Source organism: Spodoptera frugiperda, chromosome 25, assembly GCF_023101765.2.
Source record: "Spodoptera frugiperda isolate SF20-4 chromosome 25, AGI-APGP_CSIRO_Sfru_2.0, whole genome shotgun sequence".
In the NCBI taxonomy this organism is placed as follows: Eukaryota; Metazoa; Arthropoda; class Insecta; order Lepidoptera; family Noctuidae; genus Spodoptera; species Spodoptera frugiperda.
Genome location: NC_064236.1, coordinates 18,207,049 through 18,230,873, shown reverse-complemented (window position 1 = coordinate 18,230,873; position 23,825 = coordinate 18,207,049). Strand labels below are relative to the sequence as shown.

The window sequence follows — 23,825 nt, the reverse complement described above, 5'->3', positions numbered from 1 at the left end:
TAGTGCATTATGACGTCATAAGTTTTTGACGTCAAATAGCAGACTTATTTCTAGAAATTTAGCTAGAAAAAATCGAAAATTAAATAGTTCATCAAATTTATGAATGAGAGTGTGATTATTTTTTAATATTTTATTGTATTGAAAAGTTGTAATAATTTATTTTTGACCGAGGATAGTACCCAATTGTAATAGCAGACTAAGGCCCCAGGTCGTGCAGTACCCTCGCGACCTGTTGGGTCGTGTAGTGTTCGGCCCTGAACCAGAACTGTTCGCCGCGTGGCTGGAGGTGTGGGCGCAGGCGCAACGGCAGTGTGTTCCCTCCTCGGCTCGAGACGGTGTCGAGGAGCGTGATGGGGCGATAGCTCCCCGGCAGCAGCGTGTTCTGCACCCTTCTGCCGGCAACATGATGACTGCCGAGCTTCCATTTAGCCGGGAAGTGTCCGGTGCGGAGGATCCCGTTGAATAGCCGCGTCAGCGTCGCGATTCCTCGCGGCGACAGCCGATGAAGGGAATTGGGGATTCCGTCCGGACCCGGTGCCTTGCGTAGTGGGATTCGGAGAGCCACACCAGGCCAGGAAACTACACGACTAAATCCTATTCGAAAAAAATCGTTTCACATTGCAAGTTCACCTAGTCCTGGAACGTTAAAATTTGATTACCAATCAAAAACATCTCAATCAACACCAACTTCCCAAGAAGACTGTAACGCTATCAAATTATCAATATATGCTCAACCAACCAATACCTATTATTGGAAGCAAGTATAACAACTCACGCATAGGACCCATTTAGTATTAGCATTTAATATTTTAGTTTTAAATAAAATTTCCGTGGTGCTTGGCGACTAGGCTTCTCCCAGTTGTGCAGTCTCTTTTGTGCCTTAAGGCTTAAGTCATTCTGTCTCCTGCATTAAATTCACCGAGGGATGTGGAAACTATCGTTTTCTTTTCTTCTCCTCTAATAACATCTTCTGATTTGTTTCGTTGCGGGATCCAAGACAGTCATTCATTTCCCTGGGACGCGCCGGACTTCAGTGTTCCGGTGTTTTCATGTTTGTATCTACTGTAGATCCTGGCTTACAGGAGTTGCAGCGGTATGGGAGGATGTGGCGGGCTTGTCCCAAAAAAAAAAAAAAAAAATATGCTCATCCAATCATTACAACTGTTGCAACCAAACGCAAAACCTTAGCCTCTATTCTTATATCAAACTATAATGAATTAATTTTAAGTTTCAAGTACAAGTTTAAAAATTACATAATAATATGTCTAAAAATCATAAAAATCTATAGAAACAACAACAATACTACTTTACTTCACTGACATGTAAAACTGCATAACTCTAGCAACTATAAATTGAGTAATTAAACAACCAAATTTCATTCATTGCTAGAAAACGCTAAATAGAGTAAAAATCGTCATTTTATCAAACTACACTGCCTTTCCACTTCTTTTAAATGTACAGTCCTTTCTACCTTAGCAGAAAAATAAGAATTAGTAACACGGTACATGTTACTGATTTTTTTCTTTTAAAAAAACGTTGCCCCACACTAGGATTTTCTCCTGTGTCGTGGGTGCGTTTACAAACATACAAGTTCACATACACATGACACCCAGACCCGAAACAACAATTTGTGGATCACACAAAGAGTTGCTCCGTGCGGGAAGCGAACCCGCTACCCGTTGCGCGGCAGCCAGTTGCCCTGCCGCCAGTTGCCCTGCCGCCGCACCAACCGTGCAGTCACACAATATAGGAATCTCTACAAATAACGGTTGAAGGGCAATCGAATGTTTCCCAATTGACAATTACAGAATAGCCTGGATGGATAAAAACACATATGCCACATTGTTCCATTATCTCTGCCTACCCCAATGGAGGGCAGGAGTGAGGCTATGTATGTATGTAAAAACAACTAAAATAATCTTTCTGTGCACAGATATGCGGCTAAAGTGAACCTGCATTCTCCCAACCTGCCTACAAAGTATCCGGACAAGGAGAGAGACGTCTACCAAGCTACCAGGAAACTGCACGAGACCCAGCAGTCCTTGGGGAGACACTACCAACCCTAGACACCAACACCATCATATTACCCATGTATTACTAATGGCGCGGCGTAACTAGGGCCATCAGGAATCAAATTATGGGTGCTTTTCCTCCTAAGATGTACTATGCTACGTTGCTGTTTGTGCGTCTGGCTTCCACTAATCATATTCATTGGTACATATAGCTTAGCACTGGTGGAAACGGCTTCACCCAAGGTATGTTTTGTTACATAGAGAGATGGTCGCAAGTAGTGCAGTTACTTTGTGGCAGTTACATAGTACATTTCTGGCGGAAAAGCACCCTTGATCTAACAATTTCATGTAATACACAAAAAATAAACTAATTTTTGTAAAGTAGTCAAAACGACAGCGAAACTGTTAATTTATAACCAAGTCAACTGTTCAACAACGGTTTTAAATAATGTACAGCTATGTTTTATACTTGTAAGCATACTAAACTTAGTCTATTACTATCTGGAAATTTATAAAATATACGTTTTCTTTAGTTATATGAGAAGATTACGTTACCGCGTGTTTGCCTAACTTTTTAAAATATCAAAATATTATATAACACTACCCATCACAACGCAACACAACAATATAGCGCACAAACTCTAAAACAAAATTGTCGCTAATTTATTTTAAAAACAAATGTTTCTTTAAATAAAATATTTTTTTCGCTATTCATGTAAATCAAAGAAAGCTAAATATTATTGCTATCAAAATATTTAAACATTCAGTATTCAGTCCCTAAAACGGCATGTTTCAATAATGACGGAGTATAAAAATTAAAAATCTATTTAATTTAAGTCTAATATAATTAAAAAAAACTACACCTCGGACATTAAAATAAAAAATAGTAATGTACCCTATTGTAAAGACATTATTTATTTAATCAAGTGATATTGAAATTATGCTTTAAATACGTATTAATGATATTGTAATGGACACAAAACTTGTTTAATACTCTTTCGGAAATCGATTTCAAACGTAATTTCTTGATAATACGCAACTATTTGTTTTCATTGATTTGTGCGCCAATGTCAAAGGTATATCGTACATCACAACGAATAGGTACCGAACATCACATTTCAACTATCATTAAACACAAGATACGTATATGTAACGTAGATGTAACATACCATTATTAGGGTGTTTTTCCACGAGATATATGCTATGCTACATGGCTGTTGATGCGTTTGTCGTCCACCAATCATATTCACTGGCACACATAGGTTAGCGCTGGCGGAAACGGACTCAGCTATGGTTTTTATATGAAAAGATGCGTGCTATGGATGGCTTCATTACTATCGATACATCGCATACCCGAGCTGCGCATCTTGCTCGCACAGTTACTTTGCTGGGATGTATCTTTATAGCACATTGTACTCGCACAGCTATGTAGCTGGGCGAATAAAATGACAAGACATGTATCAAAAGATAAGCTATATAGCTTAGTAACGGTGAACAAAGTCACATAGTTTCACAGCTTAGCAATTACATTTTCATGGCATAGCTACATAGCATATCTCTGGTATAAATGCACCTTTATTGTTAAGACTCATTTGTTTAAGACAAATCATATTATTATTAGAAATACATTTAATAATCTGTAATCTGTAATTGCCAAACATGCACTAGATTATAAGCAATTTATTATTATAATATCTTTGAGATAGAGCACAGTTTTGCTCATCTCGCTAATTAATATAAAAAACGTTTGTTAGAGTAATTGGTAAAGATATTCGCATCACAATTTTTCTTCAAACACGTTTTTCAACTGACCGCACCTGTTCAACTACAACGTATAGTACTAAGAATCAGTCTGTAATACGTATTTATTATTTATTATAGTGTAGAATTAGCTCAAGATAATAATGTTAAACGTGTTACAGGGGAAATGGTGTAATGTTTCACAAATAACAGCTCCGTGTCTCGTGTGTTTAGGAATGGTTTTTGTAATCGAATAGTAGTAATGAGTGGTTAATCGTTTCTTGTCAGTAACACGTTTACACTAGTATTTATCCAGGAGTTAGTTAAGAGCGTTATAAACTTCCATCAGCCTGCCGCAGGCCACTGCTGGTTTAAGGCTTCGCCAAACTAGAAGTTAATTGAAATAAATATCTACGTCGACAGTTCACAAGTCTCGCAACTAAGTTTAGGATAATTCATTATGCTCCATAGTGCCTAGTTATACATTTATAGGCACGACCCAAATGGCTAATTATTTAGACATGTAATTATTGATAAACCATTAGGCAAATAAGTTTATGGTAGAATCGAACACTGAGTCCGACTAATTGGCTCATTGAGAAGCAAACATACACTTCTACCTCGAAACGGAATAGAGGACAGAGATAGTATTATTTTTTCTTTGCGAGATTCATTCAATTAGTTACTTTAAATTGGGCAGTGCACAGTATTAGTAATTTCGGATTAGAAGACTGAGCGAGCGGAATATCGATACAATGACGACGCCCGCGGTGGTAATCAACCATGATAGAAGCATTGGCAACTATGTACGTGGGAAAAGTTTGGCTTTAATATTGTTAGCAAAATGTGTTCAAAAACTCAACTTATGGCCATTTTGATATCTCGAGTTGTGATATGTGTAACAAAAATGTAAATTCGTATTACGAGATTATAATTTTAGAAGCATTATGCTTAAAAATACTATTTTGTATAAATCATGTTTGGAAATTCCCTTTGATATTACTATTAAATATTATATTGAATAATTTGTTATATTTAATTATACCTATATTTGTTACCGTTTGATTTCTTACACAAAATTGTACATATTTGTAGAAGTTTAATTTTTATTGTTTGTTTCATATCTATAAGATATTTGTATTTTTGGAAATTTGGCTGGAAATGTAAATAATGTTTGCCAATGCTGTAGGTACATATGGATACCAATTATAGAGCTTCTATAAGAAAATTTAACTTATTATATAAATGTAAAGTGCTGCCTTACTAAAACACTTATGACCTGTTTTCACCGCCGTCCTCTATACCTCTATACAGCTTATCGCTATATTTTTCTGGACATTCTATTTGTCGATGAAACAAAAACCATCTCCTAACTGTTCCCGAGCAATGTTAAGGGGATCCCCTAAATATAGAGGACGTTGATGAAAACGGGTATTAGGAGCCTCTTATGGGGAATGGATACAATATTTGTTTTTATTATTTCAACTTGCAACTTTTGGACAACCCTTTTGCTTAAACAGCTGCCGGCCGAACAAACCATAACTAAAATGTGCGAAGTATTTTGTTTATAATTTGCTCTGTAGTCAGGATATAGAAACAATATTAAATTGTATTTCTGTTGTTAACGGGAGAAATAGGTCACGTTCTGTTGGGTAGATATGGATTATGGACTATGGAGTGGCAATAGACCGCCGTAGATTATGTCTAACATAAGTTATGTTACTATAGGGACAGGTTAACTAGAATAGGTCTTACCAGATAAGTGAATATTTTGTTTAAACTTTCAGTTTTTCTCCAAAATTCAAATAGTCTGTTACGCACAGATCACATTTCGGTTGTTCATAAAAGGGAAATAGTACCTCGCTATAGCTTATACAAGAAGCCATGTGCTACAATAGAGTAATTAATTTGTAGTCACATACATAGATATAATTAAATCAGGATTGTGTATAGTTTCTGTGGTACTTACAGATTTCTTAATTTTGCACCTTCAGCTAAAATACAGTCGTATGACCTTGTATTGTCATATTATACCTTTATATTCAATTCAAAGAAATTGTGTTGCATTGTGTTTTGAGAATCTGTAAGTCCTACAAGTAATTGGTGTATTTAGATTCAAATAGATAACTGGCGTAGTATAATCGGTGTTTTGTCAATCAATGTCCATATTGTAATTGTGTTTGCACGAACTAATTCTACATAGGAAAGGAAAATGGTTAAGCAATGTTTTACACTGGAAATGCTTGTTTGCCTGTAAAATATTACTAAACATACTCAGGCTTACAGATATAGTTTAAGGGAGCACTGTTTGAATTTTTCTCCAAACTTTATTATACCAAAGTCTACATGTATCTTTTTTCTGTGGGTTATTTATTATTATTGTAGTGTTACCGTAATCAAATCACAATTGTAATAGTAGTGTTGGATTTCTTGCCATAGCTGTGTATTTTGAGCGATTTTAGTAGTTAGTTTATGGAAATATGAAATAAAAATCAAGATAATTGAATCAATGTTTTATTTACAAGTCGGTCGACGTTAACATTACTTGTTTGTCATTTGAATAGCTACAAAGGCGTTGTAGTTACATAGAGACAAGGGCTGGGATATTAGATATTTTGAAATATCACTACAAATGTACGTCAGAGAAAGCGACGTTGCATTCAATTGCGACATCGCTACAGTCGAGTGGCACTTAGTACGTGAATATCATTGCGTTATGAAAACGCCACTGCTTTTACGGTACACTTACCAGCAACGCCTGTGTGCATCTTACACAGAGAAGTGCTTACCTACATACACCAGTTATTTTACAAGTTCCATTACCAAACATATTGTTAATAAAATAAATAAGAATAAAATTATTAGAACAAAAAAACTTCACAATACTAGGTGGTCACTAATTACAGGTGGGCAAGCGGCGGTTCTACTTCACATTTTGCTAAAATCAATATAGTTTCATGTTTGTAAACATTTTAGAAGTAATGAAGGAGCACCATTACTAATGGATGAGCCTATTTGAAAACGTCGTAAAGTGAATGATTTCACAATGGAGACATAATAATACTTTGTTCATAAACTTGATTTGACGACCAAGATGAAAAAATATAACTATGAAGGATTCAAAAAAGCTGTGAATTATGCAAATTGTTGAATCTGTTTATCATACAGACATTGATATCAGTAATTTTATGTGTTTTAACATCGAGACAATACCAGTATAGAGAAAATATCTACTGCACTGCATACTATTCCATTCATTAGAACACATAAACAGCCAAGTTTATCAGTAGTAGTTACACTCAATTGAATCAAATTTTATTTACTTTATCTGAATACAATACAAATCTAGTTTAATGCCATAATACATTGTAATAATAACCACAGAAATACTAATTAAACAATAAACCCCTAAAATATTGAATTAGTTCAAAGTTACATATATTCTTACTCAGTTACTACGATCAAGATATCAATACACATTTAAATTTTATATTAATGCCTCACTACAATATTAAAGTCATTTAAAAAGTAGTACTAGTTACAATAGTTTAATTTATATTAATGAACTAGTTATTAACTAGTATAATTTATATTAATTACTCAACATCAAATTACATCAGTCACATTTGTTCAAATTTGGTAAATATTTATACATTTAACTTGTTGCTCGAGTAGGGTCTCATATTTCCAGGTAAGGGTAAGGGGAGATGGGAACTGGGCTTTTTTCGAAAACCGAAAAAAAGCCCAGTTTCTTAGTCTCATTAGCACGGAGTCTGGAATTGTGCCCAGTATATCACAATAGGCTCACCCCCTATTATATGGGACTCATAACACAAATGGTGAAATGAGGGTGTACATTGTACAGTGGCATTACTGCCATAACATGCACATCTGCGTACTGCATACCTTTGGGAAAGAGGTAAAAGAAGTAACATTTACAAAGATAACATTCAAGTGTGTGTTTGTTTCTATGTACATTATTATTACAAAATAGATCAGATAGAATCATTTTAATACTAAGTTACTAGTGTACATTTTATGTACTATCTACAGTCTACAGTTTATTAGTTAAATTTTAAGTTGAGAATACCCTAAGTAAAGGATACGGATAGAAAATAGTTGATTATCTATAATCATTGTCAACCCTATGCCTACATTACCAGCAGGTTTTAATACACAACAACACTTGAAGTGATTTTAAAAAGTGAACTGAAATCCAATGACTATATCAAGAGGCTAATACAAAATACTTTTATAAATGCGTAAAACACTCTATTCTAAAATAATGAGATGCGCTATTGATGCAAGTAAATCCAACATAAAAACATTGTTTTAATGTTGCTATTGATCAGACTCATCGTCATCAATAGCAACACCCATTAATCAAAAAAAGTCATAACTATTACTAGTTGTGTGAACTGGCTTCCTCTTCAGTTTCTCCTTAATCAGATCACACGGAGACTTGGTGCTGAAGTCAAATCTTACAATGTTTGTGGGAACCTTCTCTCTCAGGTATGGTGCAGCGACGGGACGTAATCGTGAAGTCAGCACTTTACCAAATGCTGAGCACTTTCCTCTCTTGATCTTTTGTTTGAGTATGTAAGACATATCTGTCTTTATTGGCAGTAGAGGCTCCGGCTCCGGGATTGGTAAACCAACTTCAGATGTTCGTCTTGATAGAACAGTAACAAACTCTTTATTATCAAGGACCAGTGATTCAAAGGAACTGTTGAGGCTGCTGGGTTCTTTTGTTTTTAGATCGGGTAGCTGTGGTTTCTGTATAGCTTTCATTAGGTCTATCACACAGTTCTTCTCTTCAAGAGCCATCCGTCTCATCTCTTCTTGCAGTTTCTCTTGTTCAAGTTCTTGTTGCTTTTTAAGTTCTTTGGCTTTGAACATATTAGACAACTGTTCAGAGAGGACATTGGCGATAGGGCTCTCGCTCGTACTGAATGTCGGGATAGGTAATCTTGGAGGCGGGTTGATGAGTTTAGTATCGGACAGCCCTCTAGGAAAGTTTAGCATGGGCATTGGTAAATTTCCGACACGACCATCCTCACTATGCGTGTCGTTTAAATTACATTTTGATAAGTGACTGTCCACCAAAGCGAAAAGAGACGTAAATGAACTTGAATCAGTCATCTTGAATAATAATCACCTTTGTTCAATCAAAGTCAAACAAAAAATTTGACCATGGTATCAGTCAATTCGAAACACAATAAATACACCTTGAATATTCCACCATCAGTTCACAGGATTTAAGAATACTACGTCATTTAAAATTTAATCATAAGTACAAATACGTGATGTTTGTTATCTTTCTTTTTGTTTACGAAATACCAGCAGACAATTTGATGAAATCAATTATTTAACCATAGACAAACTAACTGGTGGAAAAATGACGTATTATGTTTTTTACCTTTTTGTCAGTAAAATATGTTTTAAAGTACTGTGGACCAATCAATCGATCAATCGTGTATCGTACTAGTTTATAAAAGTTTTAGTTTATTTTAATTTCAGTTACTAAAATGTAATATTGTATATAAAATTGTAAGACAAAAAAATATTTTTTTCGTGACACTGACATTCGTTTTTTTGAGAGCGGCAACATTAGAATTCCACACTTCACTACGTAAATCACAAAACGTAATAATATGGTTAGTCTGTGGTGCAACGTTAGACGGAGTGCTTCGCAACCTGAAACGGGAATCGGGAAACTTTATTGAGTCGTATTTTGAAGTTGTTTAAAATTTAACTAGACTGAAAATAGTGTTTGATATGCGAATAATTGGTTACCTAAGAGAAGTTTTGTCGTCGAGATATAAACATGCCAGGGGCAAAGTATGAACAGCTGCCTATGAGGTCAGAAGGTGAAGAAGATGTTTTCACAAATAAACCAAAAGCAAGATGGTCAGAGATGTGCTTCCAAAAAAGTTTGCTGTCCTTGGGGCTGATCCTGTTGTACTTCGCGCTGTCGATTGGGCTCACCTTTTATCAAAGATGGTTATTAACGGTAAGGCTCTTGTTATCAGTAATTGTTTGCATTACGTTTTTCTTGATTTTCTTATTTTGTACAAGTTTATAAAGTTGCTGGCTAAGTTACAAATATATTTCCGGTTGCTGTGCGTACTTTAGTGTAGTTATAACTGTCGCATCTCGGTGTTTTCGTAGTGTTTCAAGCTGTTGTGTAAATGCATCAAACTTTGTTGACATGTTTACTTTTTGCTTTGCAGTGACCTGATTTGATTTTCTTTATATTATTTGCAATTGATTCTTTATTATTGCTCTGGCAATAGTCTTTAAACAAATTTGGTTATTTTTGACCTTAAATCTAAATTACTGTTGTATTATGCTAGGTATTTATTTACACAAACATCTGAATCTAATAAGAATTCAAGGATATCCCCTGACTATACATGTTACCAATACTTTTTATAACTGTTGAATATTTTGTCATCAGTCAATTTCTAATAATTAAGACATAGTATTTCTAAACAATAGGCATTATTAATAGATAGGATAATAACATCACACTATTGTTTTGGGAAATATAGGCAGCGGTGCAATGTAAACTATTTAGGCTCAATTCTTTTCAATATAATATGTATATAAACTACATGGCTACTAAATGACCACATAACATAAAAATCAATTTAAACTAATCACCTAATTAAATAAATGACTTAAGTAACACACTAAGTACTACTATTGCTACTAAGTACTACTATTGCTCAATACTTTCATTACAAAACCAACCACTAATGTAGAACTAAAATAAGCTTTCATTACCATTATTGGTTAAAATTGACAATTCAAATAACTAGGTACCTACTAAGGTTAATAAAATTATCAGTGTCAACAAGCTCAGCAGCAATATTATTTTACATAACATTGCAGTATGTACATATGATAATTATATTTCATGTGTACATTGCAAAAATTTTATAATAAAAATACATAGTTGCCACTTTTTAAACTAAGATAATTAATTCGATGCAATGAGAAATTTAGTTATTTTAATTTCTATTACTTATCAGATTAAAAAAATCGGTAAATTCTATGCTAGATTTATATTTTTTTTTTTGTAATTTTAAATCACGACAACTGTGTCAACGATCACGCGACCGACAGCCGTTTCTTTCGATACCAGGGTCAATTAGTCTACTAACTATTAATTTTATTCAAAATGACATCAGTGATAGAGAAAGGATGTAGAAAACTGATATAATTGTAAACAAAATTACAGTTTAAATCCTGACGAATATTGATCTCAGAAATAGTTATTCTAGGTGCACAATCAAATAGGATGTCATATCCGATAGTTAAAAGGCTAATTGTTGTTCAAAGCGACATTTTTTGCGATATTAATTGATATACAAATTCGGAATCGAATGATGTACATAACTGAATATCGCAATAAAATGTGTCTTAAATATATCAATTAGCATTTGAATCGTCGATATCATTTCATAGGTTTTGTCTAAGGTCCGATTTTCAGCTTGCGAATTTCGCGTAATAGGTACTTAGGTACCTGTCTGATAAACAAAACCGTTTCACTGATCGAAACGGCATTAAACTCCGTCCATAGTTTTTGAGTTAAGCGCAAGCAAACAGAAATGCGGCGGTAGTTTTGTATTGTAATAAACTAGTATAATATGCTCACTACATATGAGTTATCCCGACTCGGAGGTCCGGACTACCTAGCGGGTTTACCGAGCCTCCGGCTCAAAGAGCAGGAGTAGGAACGGGGTGGTTTTTAGTCAGTACGAGTCTGACATTCCTTCTCGCCTCGCCCAGAGCGGGAGAAGGCATTGGATGATTCTCCCCCCTTAAAAATGCCTGTGTTATTCCAGAATATAATCTATCTCTGTGCCAAGTTCCACAAAAAATAATTCAGTAGTTTATGCGTGAAAAAGAGACAAACATACATACCTAATTACAGCCGCATAAACGTTTGGGTTTATATCGTAATATTTATATTAGCTTATCGTTCACGCCTTGCCAGCCCGCGTTGTCAACGGATATAAGTAGCCTAACCAGACTGACTAACTAGCTCTCTAATAATACATATTTTCTTTAACGTCACACCTTTATTCTGCGATGGGGTAGGCTGAGATGCACATTATGGCACTTAATGCCAATGTGCACCCACATTTCACAATTTTGTAAGTCTCATGTAATAGGTGGCGAGCCTATTGCCATATACCGGGCACATTTCCAGACTCCGTGCTACCACTGAGAAATTTTCGAAAAACCGAAAAATGTCCAGTAATACTTCGCCCGACCCGGGAATCGAACCCGAACCTATTTGCCCGGCAGTCGCACTTGCAACCATTCGGCCAACGAGGCAGTCAGATAATACATACATCATTTTAAATATTATATCATAATTATTTTAAGTCTCCATTTGCTATGTGAATGAACGACCAACAAACACATTCGCATTAGTTAAATATCAGTAACGGGTTACCTCTAAGGGTTAAAAGAAAAATTACGTCACATCTTCTGTTTCGCAATAGTTAGGTACTCTAGGTATTAAAAAAGTTAAAAGTATTAAATACTAACTTAAAGGTAAACTATTAATAAATAAATAGTTAAAAGAGGCGAGTCTGTTTTAGATTGCCATAACTAGTTAATGTCGTAAATTAATTCAAAATTTTGTGCTTCCGAAATCTTTAATATTTTGTCTGCGTTGATACAGTTCTCATATTGTTATTCTTTTGATGTAGTTGCGCTTCCGATCAGCTAATGAAATAAGTATGTACCAATACTACCAACATCTGCCACAGTTTTATAGTTAATGCCATTTCTTAAACTTGAACTACTTGATTGTTATGTAAATTTTATTAACAAAGAATGTTTTTGAATATAGTTAGCTAAGGCACAAAAGATAATATTTCTTGAATGTTAACAAGGCTTTTTCTACCTTGGTATTCAAGTTAAAACATGATGTTGTTCTGGTTTAAAAAATATAAACTTTATTGTTTTGTTATAAAGTCGAAAATTTACGGAATATTGCAGGGTTAGCTATATGAACAGTACCTATTTACACCCTTCTTATCCTGCCTTTGTCCCGCGGGAAGAAACCATAGTACCTACGTCAGTTATTAAAATGTTGAGCCCACGCTACCGATTATATTATTGCCGGAATTAACACAAAGGTTAAAATAAAAGAAACTAGTTAGCTTCTTTCACCTTTCGCTTCTCCTGCCATTACCTTGATTTGGCTGAATGACAGTGTTTTGTTTGGTGTCATTGCCATCTGCTCTCCAGAATCCGCTAAGTCAAGGATTATGCCACATTTTTAGACCCATTGTCTTTTGGGCCCTAACTTTAACATCTGCCGTGTCTGATTACCAGGACGACACCGTTTGCCAAGTTGAACTTGTTCTCAGCCACGTTAAATATGAGCTCAACTCAACTTCGAAACTAGTTACATTAAAATACCGACTTTCAGATCTAATAAATACACACCAGCAAATCCTAATTATCTATTGGACAACAGATATTCGTTTATCACTAGCGTCTCTTGCAAAAAAAGCACATTATTATTAAAGCAAATTCAAAAATCACACCTTGTCTGTGATTTGGAAACATTACTGCCTGGAAAATATGTATAAATAATAATCGAAATGGATACGCTCTCACTCTCCCACGGGACTTATACTTTCCAACAGAAAGTATAAAAAATAGATAACTAGTACGAACACGATCTTGAAATAAAATTATTATTTGATAGGCGCCGTTATTCCATATTTTCAGTATATTTTTCCTCAATAAACATTGTGTTATTGAAAGACAACTTTATTTATAATACACCATCGAGTGGTCGCAAGTGCGACTGCCGATTAAGGGGTCTCGGGTTCGATTCCCGGGTCGGGCAAAGTACTACTGGGCTTTTTTCGGATTTTCGAAAATTTGTCGGTAGTAGGACGGAGTCTGGAATTGTGTCCAGTATATGGCAATAGGCTCACCCCCTATTACATGGTACTTATAACACAAATGGTGAAAAGTGGGTGTATAGCGGCATTACGTGCCGTAATGTGCATCTCTGCCTACCCCTTCGGGGATAAAAAGGCATGACGTTGTGTTTGTGTGTGAACAATACAGATAGATTAATTCTAATTTTGAAATGGTAGGTAGGTAGTAAGAACTTAGTATAACATAAAATCATCAGGAGTTTCCTTATGCATAAAATCTAAGCATGCGCTTTTAAATCAAACATTATTATTGGTACTTTAGCCACAGCATTACGCTGTTACCCCTGTGAATAAGTAATGAAGCAAACGGAAATCGTCACTTATTTAAAATATCACAAGTGATGTAGATACACTTGAACATTGGTTCGCACTGTAATGCAATTTGTTAACGTCCCCCTCAGCTAACTAAACGGTCTATAAATGAAATGTAGTTGCATTGCGATTCCGGGCTTGGTATGTGCGAATGTATCACATACCTAAGTAGTCCCATACTAACCGAATGGAAATGTATTCCTGCGGATTTCACCATTCCGCCATGACTGCTCTATAAAGGGCTATCGTTTGTGGCTTTTGCACGACCGTACCATCTATATCTCGAAGCCATTCAGGCCAATTTCGGCCGCCTATACTTAACTTCGTTGTGAATGAAACAAGAAGCCTGAATTTTTAAATACTAAGCAGGCATTGTACCAACATAGTATATTTGAATTTTCATGAAATTTTAACTTGTCAAAGTTTCGAAATTTTGTCACTGATTGACCGACTGACTGACTGACAGATCATCAAAAGTATAAGTCACTTCTAACAGACATAGAGGCTTCAAAGAATACATTTAGTGTTTAGTACCTACATCAAGGTAAAAATCAAATATCTTGTAAATTCGATCCAGTTTTTTAGATAAATCAACTGCATTTTTAATTTTTAATGTTTAATGGACTAATTGAATCTAAAAAAAGAAGTGAGATACCATCAAAAATATCCTGTAAAAAAGTCAAAGTCTCGCACCTCAGTTTTCCAACCGTAAAAAGTTGTGAGATCTATGTAATTACAAGTCGGTTATTTTATTTAGTCCCTACTTAAGGGTCCTTCTGTCTTAATTTATTATGTAAATTGTTATCATATCAATATTACATTTATTTTACGTTTTATATAAACATTGACTTGGCCATCGCATGAAAACACAAGTATACCTACTTTTGTTGACATTTCTTGTATTATATTGTTTAGTCTATTTCATGATTACGAATTACGATGGTATATTGCATGATTACGTGCGATGGCCAAGTCGATTTATTTTATTTAAAACGTAAAATTAATTTAATATTGACATGATAACAATTTCCATAATAACTTAAAACAGAAGGCCCCTTACATGGTACATAGATCTCACGACTTTTTACGCTAGAAAAACTGATGAGGTGCGAGACTTGGACTTTTTTACAGGATGTTTTTTATTTAACTCAAAGGTAACTAACTAGCTGACTGACTGACTGACATAGTGATCTATCAACGCACAGCCCAAACCACTAGACGGCTGAAATTTGGCATGCAGGTAGATATTATGAAATAGGTATCCAATAAGAAAGGGTTTTGAGCACTTCCACCCCAAGAGGATAAAATAGGGGATGAAAGTTTGTATGAAACTTAGTCAATTTTAAACCGATCGGGCTGAGACTTAACATGCATTAAACTACAATTATGTAGGCATCCCCTAAGAAGTGATTTAATAAATTCCATTAAAAAAATACTTAACACGAACGAAGCCACATGCTAAAGCTAGTCTTATTATATGACAGATAGTTCTATAAGGCTTTCTTGCAAATAGACAAAGTCGACAACACAATCATAATTCTTCAACGCTTTTCTCTCTCTGTAGTTGCACAGGAAGATACCTACAACAGTGATAAAGAAGATCAGAAAATAATTTGCAATTATTTCGCTTTAATAAATTTTCTTGTTACAAGGATCTACTCGTTGCGGGACGAATAATAAAATGCAATATTATGGAATAAAATGCGCCGCCGTTCTAGTGAACGTAATTGATTCAGATCGCCCGCGCTCTGCTATGGAGTAGCTGAATACTTACTATACGTATCGCGGCTGCTATTTAAGTTTGTTATTTTTAATCTTGAGTGATGGTTCAGATGTAGATATGGTGTAGGTCTAGGTTTTTAATTTTATTTTATTCATGTCTTTTATGATAAATACGCAGTTTTTAGCTCTTTACTACCTGCTTCTTTATGCTAACTGCTCTGTGTTGCATGCGTACTCCTATTTATGCCTGGCAACGCACTTGTAACTCTTCTGCGGCCACTTGTTAAATTTTGACAATCTGCGAATGCGAAATCAATTTAATATATTATTTTAGTTATTAGTCCATCGGTGGCACAGATCGTTTATCTTCAGATCCGTCTGCTCGTTTGTCTATCTATATTTATAATAAATCTGTAGAGAGGTCAATTCTGTACATGAAATATATTTCCAAAATAACTATCAGCGGGTGATTAGTGATCGATACTGACGCCAAAAATGCAATTAGAAATTTTTTTATCTGCCTGTCTGTACGTTCGTTATAGAAACAAAAACCACTCGACAGATTTCAAACGAAACTTGGTACTATTGTTCTTCATACTCCTGGACAGGTTATAGTATACTTTTCATCACGCTACGATCAATAGGAGCAGAGCGGTGAAGGGAAATGTTGGGAAAATAGGAGAACTTACTTCATTTTTAAGCTTCGCGTGTGCAGCCTTAATGGTTAAAGTTACACAGAAATCACGTATGACGGAATGTTCTCCTTAAAATTGTTTAAAAAATATTCCACGACAGCAAATGTCTATCTTTTATGGTTGACTCACAATAACTATCATATATAAATCCCGACAGCTTAGCAGTTCAGAGCTTTCTGATAATATTTGTCTACTCTAACGTTTATAACACTCTCATTCATTAATTCATATATTATAATAAGTCTGTAGAAGTGTCGATTATGTACATTGAAAATATTGAAAGAATAAATAGCAGGGGGTGTTACTGGATCGATGACAAACCCAAATATGTGATTAATTTTTTTTTGTCTGTCTGGTTCGATTTCGATGAAACTTGGTATAATTATACCTTATTATCCTGGGCATAAAATAGGATACTTTTTTATCCTGGAAAGATACGTAGAAAAAAAACCTTTCTTTTTTAGTTTTATTCTACAGAACGCGAGCTCAACAGCAGTAGCTCAATAGAGGGATCTTCTTAATTATTATGGGCCTCGCCGTATTTCGGTCCAATAGATGGGAGAAATAAAACTTCCACGCGAAGACCGACATCCGCGCGGACGTAGTCGCGGGCGGTATTCAATAAAATGCTTCAACAAAATTTAAATCGAATCATACGTTTACGCTACGATGTTTTATACGGAGACTTTATAGAACACTAGTGAGTATAGTCTATTATAAAATATGATTGTTAATACAACAGCGCTTAAAACGTAATTATTTATTTAAACTTGATAAACAACAAGTTATCAATCGGCTCCTCCAGGCACATTAAGTTCACAATGAAGAAGGATCACAAATACAAAATTACCCCACGTCCTATCACAAAGTGACATATTAAAAAAAAGTCTATAAAAAATATGGTGTACTTCTTAACTTCATTTTTTACACCTTCATATGAAAAACCTGCTATGAAAATAGTTCAGAACACTGTTCTGAAATTAAAGAGTTGCAAGGTAAATATAGTAAAAGTACAATCCCATCAAAAACATCCTGTAAAAAACCCAAGTCTCGCAGCTCAGTCTTTCTACCGTCAAAAGTTGTGAGATCCATGTAATACCAAGTCGGTTAATCTATTTAGTGTCTACTTGAAGGACCTTCTGTCTTAAGTTATTACATAAGTTATTATCATGCCAATATTAAAAATATTTAACGTTTTAAACAAATAGATCGACTTGGACATCGCTTGATTTGATTATTAGTATGTATCACACTACACAGCACGACGGGCCAGCGACCAACAGGAACGAGAGTTTCAATCGCGTGAGGCGCGAGAGACTAAAGAATCTAATATAATATTGTAATATTCATTTTGTTTTCATGCGATGTCCAAGTCGATCTATTTGTTTAAAACGTTAAATATTTTTAATGTTGGCATGATAATAACTTATGTAATAACTTAAGACAGAAGGTCCTTCAAGTAGACACTAAATAGATTAACCGACTTGGTATTACATGGATCTCACAACTTTTGACGGTAGAAAGACTGAGCTGCGAGACTTGGGTTTTTTACAGGATGTTTTTGATGGGATCTCACTTCTTTTTGTAGAGCCTTTCTTTTTGATACCATCTACTTCTAACGAATTTTGTTAAAGGTCTTATGATATTAATATAACTGCATAAATAACTTTGTAATCCCATATATTTATATGGGATTACAAAGTTATTGATGCAGTTGGTGTATTTGGAAAACTGGACCGAAATTACAAAATATTTAAGTTTTCCCATGATTAAGACACTAAACTCTATATGTATTCCAAATATGAAGCTTCTAAGTCTGCTAGAAGTGCCTTGGACTTTTGATGATCGGTGAGTCAGTGAGTGACAAAATTTAGAAACTTTAACAAGTTGTCATTCTTAAACTACTGGTTCAAATTGACTGAAATTTTAAATATTCCGTGTTTATACAATGCCGGATTAGTTACTGAAGATTCAGGTTTCTTGCTTTATCCACAACCGAATTATAGGGGGTCGAAAAAGGCCCGAATTGCTTCGAGAAAAGGATGGTACGGCCGTGCCGCTTTTTTTTTGCTCGACTTGGCGGGGGCACTGCCGTGCCCCCAGATCTATAAGTCTCGTTGGACTCGTTGAACTAAAGTAGTTATTAATACTTACCTAATTACAAAACTATTATACTCGTCGCCCGTTGAACATTTCACGGAAATTTGGATCAGGATTTCGAATCTACATAGTGCAACCGCAGCTGCATACGTTAAGGTCGTTATTAATTTATATTGGTAGCAAGAATTTGGTACAATGCGCTTATCAAACCACCACCGGGACCTACTCTAATTCGAACTAAAAATCTTCGCAGATTGCATCCTACAATTCTATTTATTCCGAACTTTCGTGAACAAAAATGGACGAATGAAATGAAGATAAATAAATAGTTTTTGATATGAAATTAATAATAAAACGTTATTTCAAGGAATTCTTTTTCTTTCATTTTTTTTTTTAAGTAACGTTACCCCACCCTAGGATTGTCTCCTGTGCCGTGGGTGCGTTTACAAACATACATGTTCACATACACATAACACCCAGACCCGAAACAACGATTTGTGGAGTCAGTCTATTGATTGATTGAGTCAATTCTATTAATAAAACAATAAAACATACGGCCTGGCCGTTTCGAAACCCGGAACTTCGCATTCGAAAACCGGAGTAGACCCGCGGATCTGAAACAATCGATTTCCGACTTTATTGAAAAAATGCTTATAAACTCTAAACATCACTTCACGCCTTTCCTACCCTTTTTTGGATTGGAAACTATGGACACAGTTCACAGGGTGGTTCATCTACTCAATATAATGTCTTTAATAACTACATGCTCGTCAGTTCAGGTTGTCCTGGCCGACGCTCTTATTTTTGGGATAAGGTACAAACGATCACCAGACATTTAGCGATAGGCAAAATTATTGACTTTCTTTTATTTTTCTATTTGAATTTGAATAACTACGTTAAATTGATACTCGATGTACTAAAATCTTGGATTGTATTCCGTATCCGATAAGATTTAAAATCTGTTACAAAGTTCCAACAGGTTGGGTAAACATGATTTGCAGTGGTCTGTACAGTTCGTGTGAATTGTGTGCTGGATGCGATCGTTGGGCGTTGTACTCGGTCGCATTGTTCCACCGCAAAAGTTTAACAATCAACTTTGCACGTTTCACCAAAATTCATATAAATGGACTTTAATAAACTATACCTATTAAATGTTTTGGATTTTTTCTTAATTTTCTAAAATATACTAAAATTTTAAAGACACAACAAAAGTAAGATTTTCTCACGTGTCTTGGATGAATTAAAAAATATAATTTCAAATAAGTACACAATCAAACACTAACTGGGATTGTTCAATTTTATTTATTTTTATATTACTAGCTTTCGCCCGCGACTCCGTCCGCGCGGATGTCGGTCTTCGCGTGGATATTTTATTTCTCAATTTTGAGTAACTTTGACAATGACATCTTATAAATATCTATTGGACGGCTAGGCTCATAATAATTAAAGAGGGGATATCTTTAATTATTATGAGCTATATCTATTGAGCTACTCCTGTTGAGCTCGCGTTCTGTAGTATAAAACTGAAAAATTAAGATATTTTGTCTACGTATTTTTCCAGGATAAAAAGTATCCTATTTTATGCCCAGGATAATCTATATATTAATACGTGATGCAAAAACTTTGGACCGCTTTTTACGAAAATTGCGCGGACGTAGGAGCATAAAATTTGGTACACTTATAGTTTATGTGTAGGAGAAGTGCAGGACGCTAATATTTTTCAAAAATAATGCTTATAAAGTACATTAAATTAATAAATAAAACATTACACACACATGCATAGTATCTGATCGTATTTGACAAAACGTCAAAATCGATAGACATTGCGATGATATTGACGTCTCATATGAATAGAGTTTTATAAAAGAGTTTGTTTGAGTTTGAGTTAAATAAAAATTATCCTTGAACGTATGTTAAGTGGTATTGTAAATTAAATCGTATATGGTTGAATTTCAACCACCAGGCGACCACTAGTAAGGTATAATTATACCGAGTTTCATCGAAATCGGACCGTTAGTTTTCACGTGAAGCCTGAACATACAGACAGACAGACAGACAAAAAAATCACATATTTGGGTTTGGTATCGATCCAGTAACATCCACTGCTATTAATTTTTTCAATATTTTCAATGTACAGAATTGACCCTTCTACAGATTTATTATATGTATAGAAAACACAATTACAACATCATAGTTAACAGAATATTCCAAGGCGATTTATGGATAGTTAGGTGCACAATGAATAATAACTAATTATCCCGTATGTAAATCAAACCCTCTATATGTACAGTGCACAGTAGCCAAAATAACAAACATGCAACCAAATAATTATTTATAAAATTTAAGTAGCTTAATGCCATTACCACAAATGCGGTCTGTTTTATGCACTTAATTGATTTTAATTACATGGCGTACAACACATTTGGTTTTGTGTTTACTGATTAAATGGTAGTTCGCGGTTCTGAGTAAATGATACGTGTAAGGTTAGTGGTCAAATTCACCAAATTTGACCACTTTCCTTACACGTAACATTTATGGAAACTATCTATTATTGTGCTCAGGTGCTCAGCGTGTGGCAATAGATTAGGCTTTTCAGAGGACTGAATCATAACGTACCTGGCGTAAAGTATGTGTTTGGCCAGAGTGTAATTGATTTTCTTAAATCATTAATCGCATGGCCAATAGTCGTGGAAATATATATTTTTGCGGGGTAAACGGTAGCACACATCACCGTTCCAACTTAGGGTTGCCAACTTTTTTTACAAGAGTCGGCAAAGCAAAATGATCAGTATTTTACAAAAAATAACAGTTGTTTGTTTTTAAGGACATATTTTAGTGCTTCTCGCGCAATTTAACAATATCGAGTCATTTTTAAAAGCTTCATAAGCTCACCACTATCAAAATTGAAAATAAACAAATAAGGAGCTCATTTTCTATTAAATTAATTGAAGATCTAATTCTGTCTTCACGCCACTTAGCTTTAATTACAGAAAAACAATAATTAAAACTTAGTGTTCGTCGGACAGGTTGATACTGAAAACAGTATTTTGTATACTTTACTTTGATTGGACAGTACCTCTACCATGAGTTTGAAGCAACAGTATTTGTCGATAGTTGCTAGCGACGACGTAAATTTTTCGTTCGTCAAATTTTACAACGCCTCTACCGGTCACCTGCGGAACTAAAATTTGCTGTACAAAAAATTTACGTCGTCGCTAGTGACTATCGACAAATACTATAGCTTCAATTTTTTTTTATGGAACAAGTCGGTTTGCGAGCTGTCAGATCACCTGGGGCCTTAGTCTGCTATTACAATTGTGTCACAATGGTCGATCACTGAGCAGTGCAAGAGGGATGAAGCTATACAACCTACATAGCTCCGTCCCTCTTACACTGCTCAGTGGTCGACTATTCTGACACAATTGTAATAGCAGACTAAGGCCCCTGGTAAGCAATCGCCGCCGCCCATGGACACTTGAAACACCAGAGGCGTTACAAGTACGATGCCGGCCTCTTGGGGGTTAGGAATGTAAGGGTTATTGCGGAATCGGGAATTGGGACGATTGGGAAGGGGGAATTGGGCCTCCGGTAACCTCACTCACACAACGAAATAAAGCAAGCGTTGTTTTACGTCTGTTTTCTGTTAGGCCGTGGTATAACTCCGGTCGAGCCGGCCCATTCGTGCCGATGCATGGCTCTCTCATACTTAAATCATGGTAGACGTTCTGTAAAAAGTATACAAACAACCGTATAATACTGTTTTTACAGTATGGTTGGCAACCCTAGCCTTCAGCCTCCCTATCTTATTCAAAAAGTTAGTACATATAACTTTTTGGTATGGTAAGTATACCATACATACATATCGTCACGCCTTTAATCCCCGAAGGGCTAGGCATAGGTGCACATTATGGCACGTAATGCCAGTGTGTACACCCACTTTTCACAATTTATGTTGTAAGTCCCATGTAATAGGTGGTGAGCCTATTGCCATATGCCGGGCACATTTCCAGACTACGTGCTACAACTGAGAAATTTCGAAAAATCGAAAATAGCCCAGTAGTTCTTCGCCCGACCCGGGAATCGAACCCGAGACCCCTTGCCCGGCAGTCGCACTTGCAACCACTCGGCCAACGAGTCAGTCTTATAATAATATAGTCATACTTACCATGTTACCATAAAGTCAATACCGTTCGCTGCAACGTGAAATACACAAACAAACAATAACTATTTTAATTGAAAAACTAGAAACTGAACTGTTAGTAGTTTTATATGTGCCATACGACTTAAATTGGTTTAATAGCGAATGCAATGTTGTGATAATGTTAAACAAATAGGTACAGTCACAGTATAGTCCAATGAACGTAATATTTGTGTATAACTCGCACACTAATTGAACTCTTATTTTCTCGACGAATATTTAATGATTAAAACATTCCATAAAGTGAATGTTTTAATGATTATCATTATTCATATATGACAGATTATTTTCATATTATGTTCATATTATTTGTGTTTATGTTCTTATTTTCTCAACGAATATTTAATGATTAAAACATTCCATAAAGGGAATGTTTTAATAATGATTAAACCATTCATTTGCTCGTATTTGTGAATTTGAATTATGAAATATTTATTTAATGATATAAACCGGTATACTATCAGACGGATCACCTGATGGTAGGTAAGCATTCGCCGCCGTCCATGGACACCCGAAACACCAAAAGCGTTTTGTTTTTGAGGGGGAAAATCATCCAATGACTTCTCCCGCCTTGGGCGAGGCGGGAGGGAGTGTCAGACTCTTACTGACTAAAAACCACCCCGTTTCTACTCCTGCTTGTCGAGCCGGAGTCCCGGTAACCCGCTAGGTAACCCGCCAGCTACGGATCAGACATCTGCCCCATCTGTGGTTGTCTGATCCGCTCTTTGAGGCGCGTGCGGAACGCGACGCGCCTTATCACCGACGCCCGGTGTGTCTCTCGCGACGGCTGGGGCGTCAGGAGGTACGTTCCCTCACGCGTCCTCCTCCTTAGCTAACATGACTGCTTCGCAGAAGGAGGAGACGGCATCCCAGTCCCCCTCACTCCGCACCATGGCTTGTACCAATGACCAAAGGCGTCACAAGTGCGTTCCCGGGGTTAGGAATGAAGGATTGTTGTGGAATCAGGGATTGGGAAGATTGAAAGATCGAAGATTAATTGATCTAAGAATTTGCACATGGTATAGATAGATCGGATACTTAATTTGACGGTCCTGGATCGACTTCA

General features: G+C 35.6%; 3 protein-coding genes across 3 annotated transcripts in view; 2 read left to right on the top strand and 1 right to left on the bottom strand.

Moving 5' to 3' along the window:
• LOC118266408 (pyruvate dehydrogenase phosphatase regulatory subunit, mitochondrial) overlaps positions 1 to 6,258 on the top strand; it is a 45,781-nt gene extending 39,523 nt beyond the window's left edge. The window contains exon 16 of the mRNA XM_050703953.1: positions 1,934 to 6,258. Within this exon, the coding sequence (XP_050559910.1) occupies positions 1,934 to 2,066 (133 nt within the window). The 3' untranslated portion in view covers positions 2,067 to 6,258. The remainder of the gene's footprint in view (positions 1 to 1,933) is intronic.
• On the bottom strand, positions 6,251 to 9,142 carry LOC118266416 (uncharacterized). The gene has a single exon (XM_035579871.2). It carries the CDS (start codon positions 8,892 to 8,894, stop codon positions 8,136 to 8,138), a length of 759 nt encoding a protein of 252 aa, XP_035435764.1. The 5' UTR covers positions 8,895 to 9,142; the 3' UTR covers positions 6,251 to 8,135.
• Positions 9,143 to 9,395: 253 nt separating this feature from the next.
• LOC118281894 (solute carrier family 35 member C2) overlaps positions 9,396 to 23,825 on the top strand; it is a 73,708-nt gene continuing 59,278 nt past the window's right edge. Inside the window, exon 1 of the mRNA XM_035603074.2 lies at positions 9,396 to 9,765. Within this exon, the coding sequence (XP_035458967.2) occupies positions 9,580 to 9,765 (186 nt within the window). The 5' untranslated portion in view covers positions 9,396 to 9,579. The remainder of the gene's footprint in view (positions 9,766 to 23,825) is intronic.

Bases quoted from the DNA above. Each gene is read 5' to 3' on its own strand.
- LOC118266416 (XM_035579871.2), bottom strand. From the start codon at position 8,894: ATGACTGATTCAAGTTCATTTACGTCTCTTTTCGCTTTGGTGGACAGT.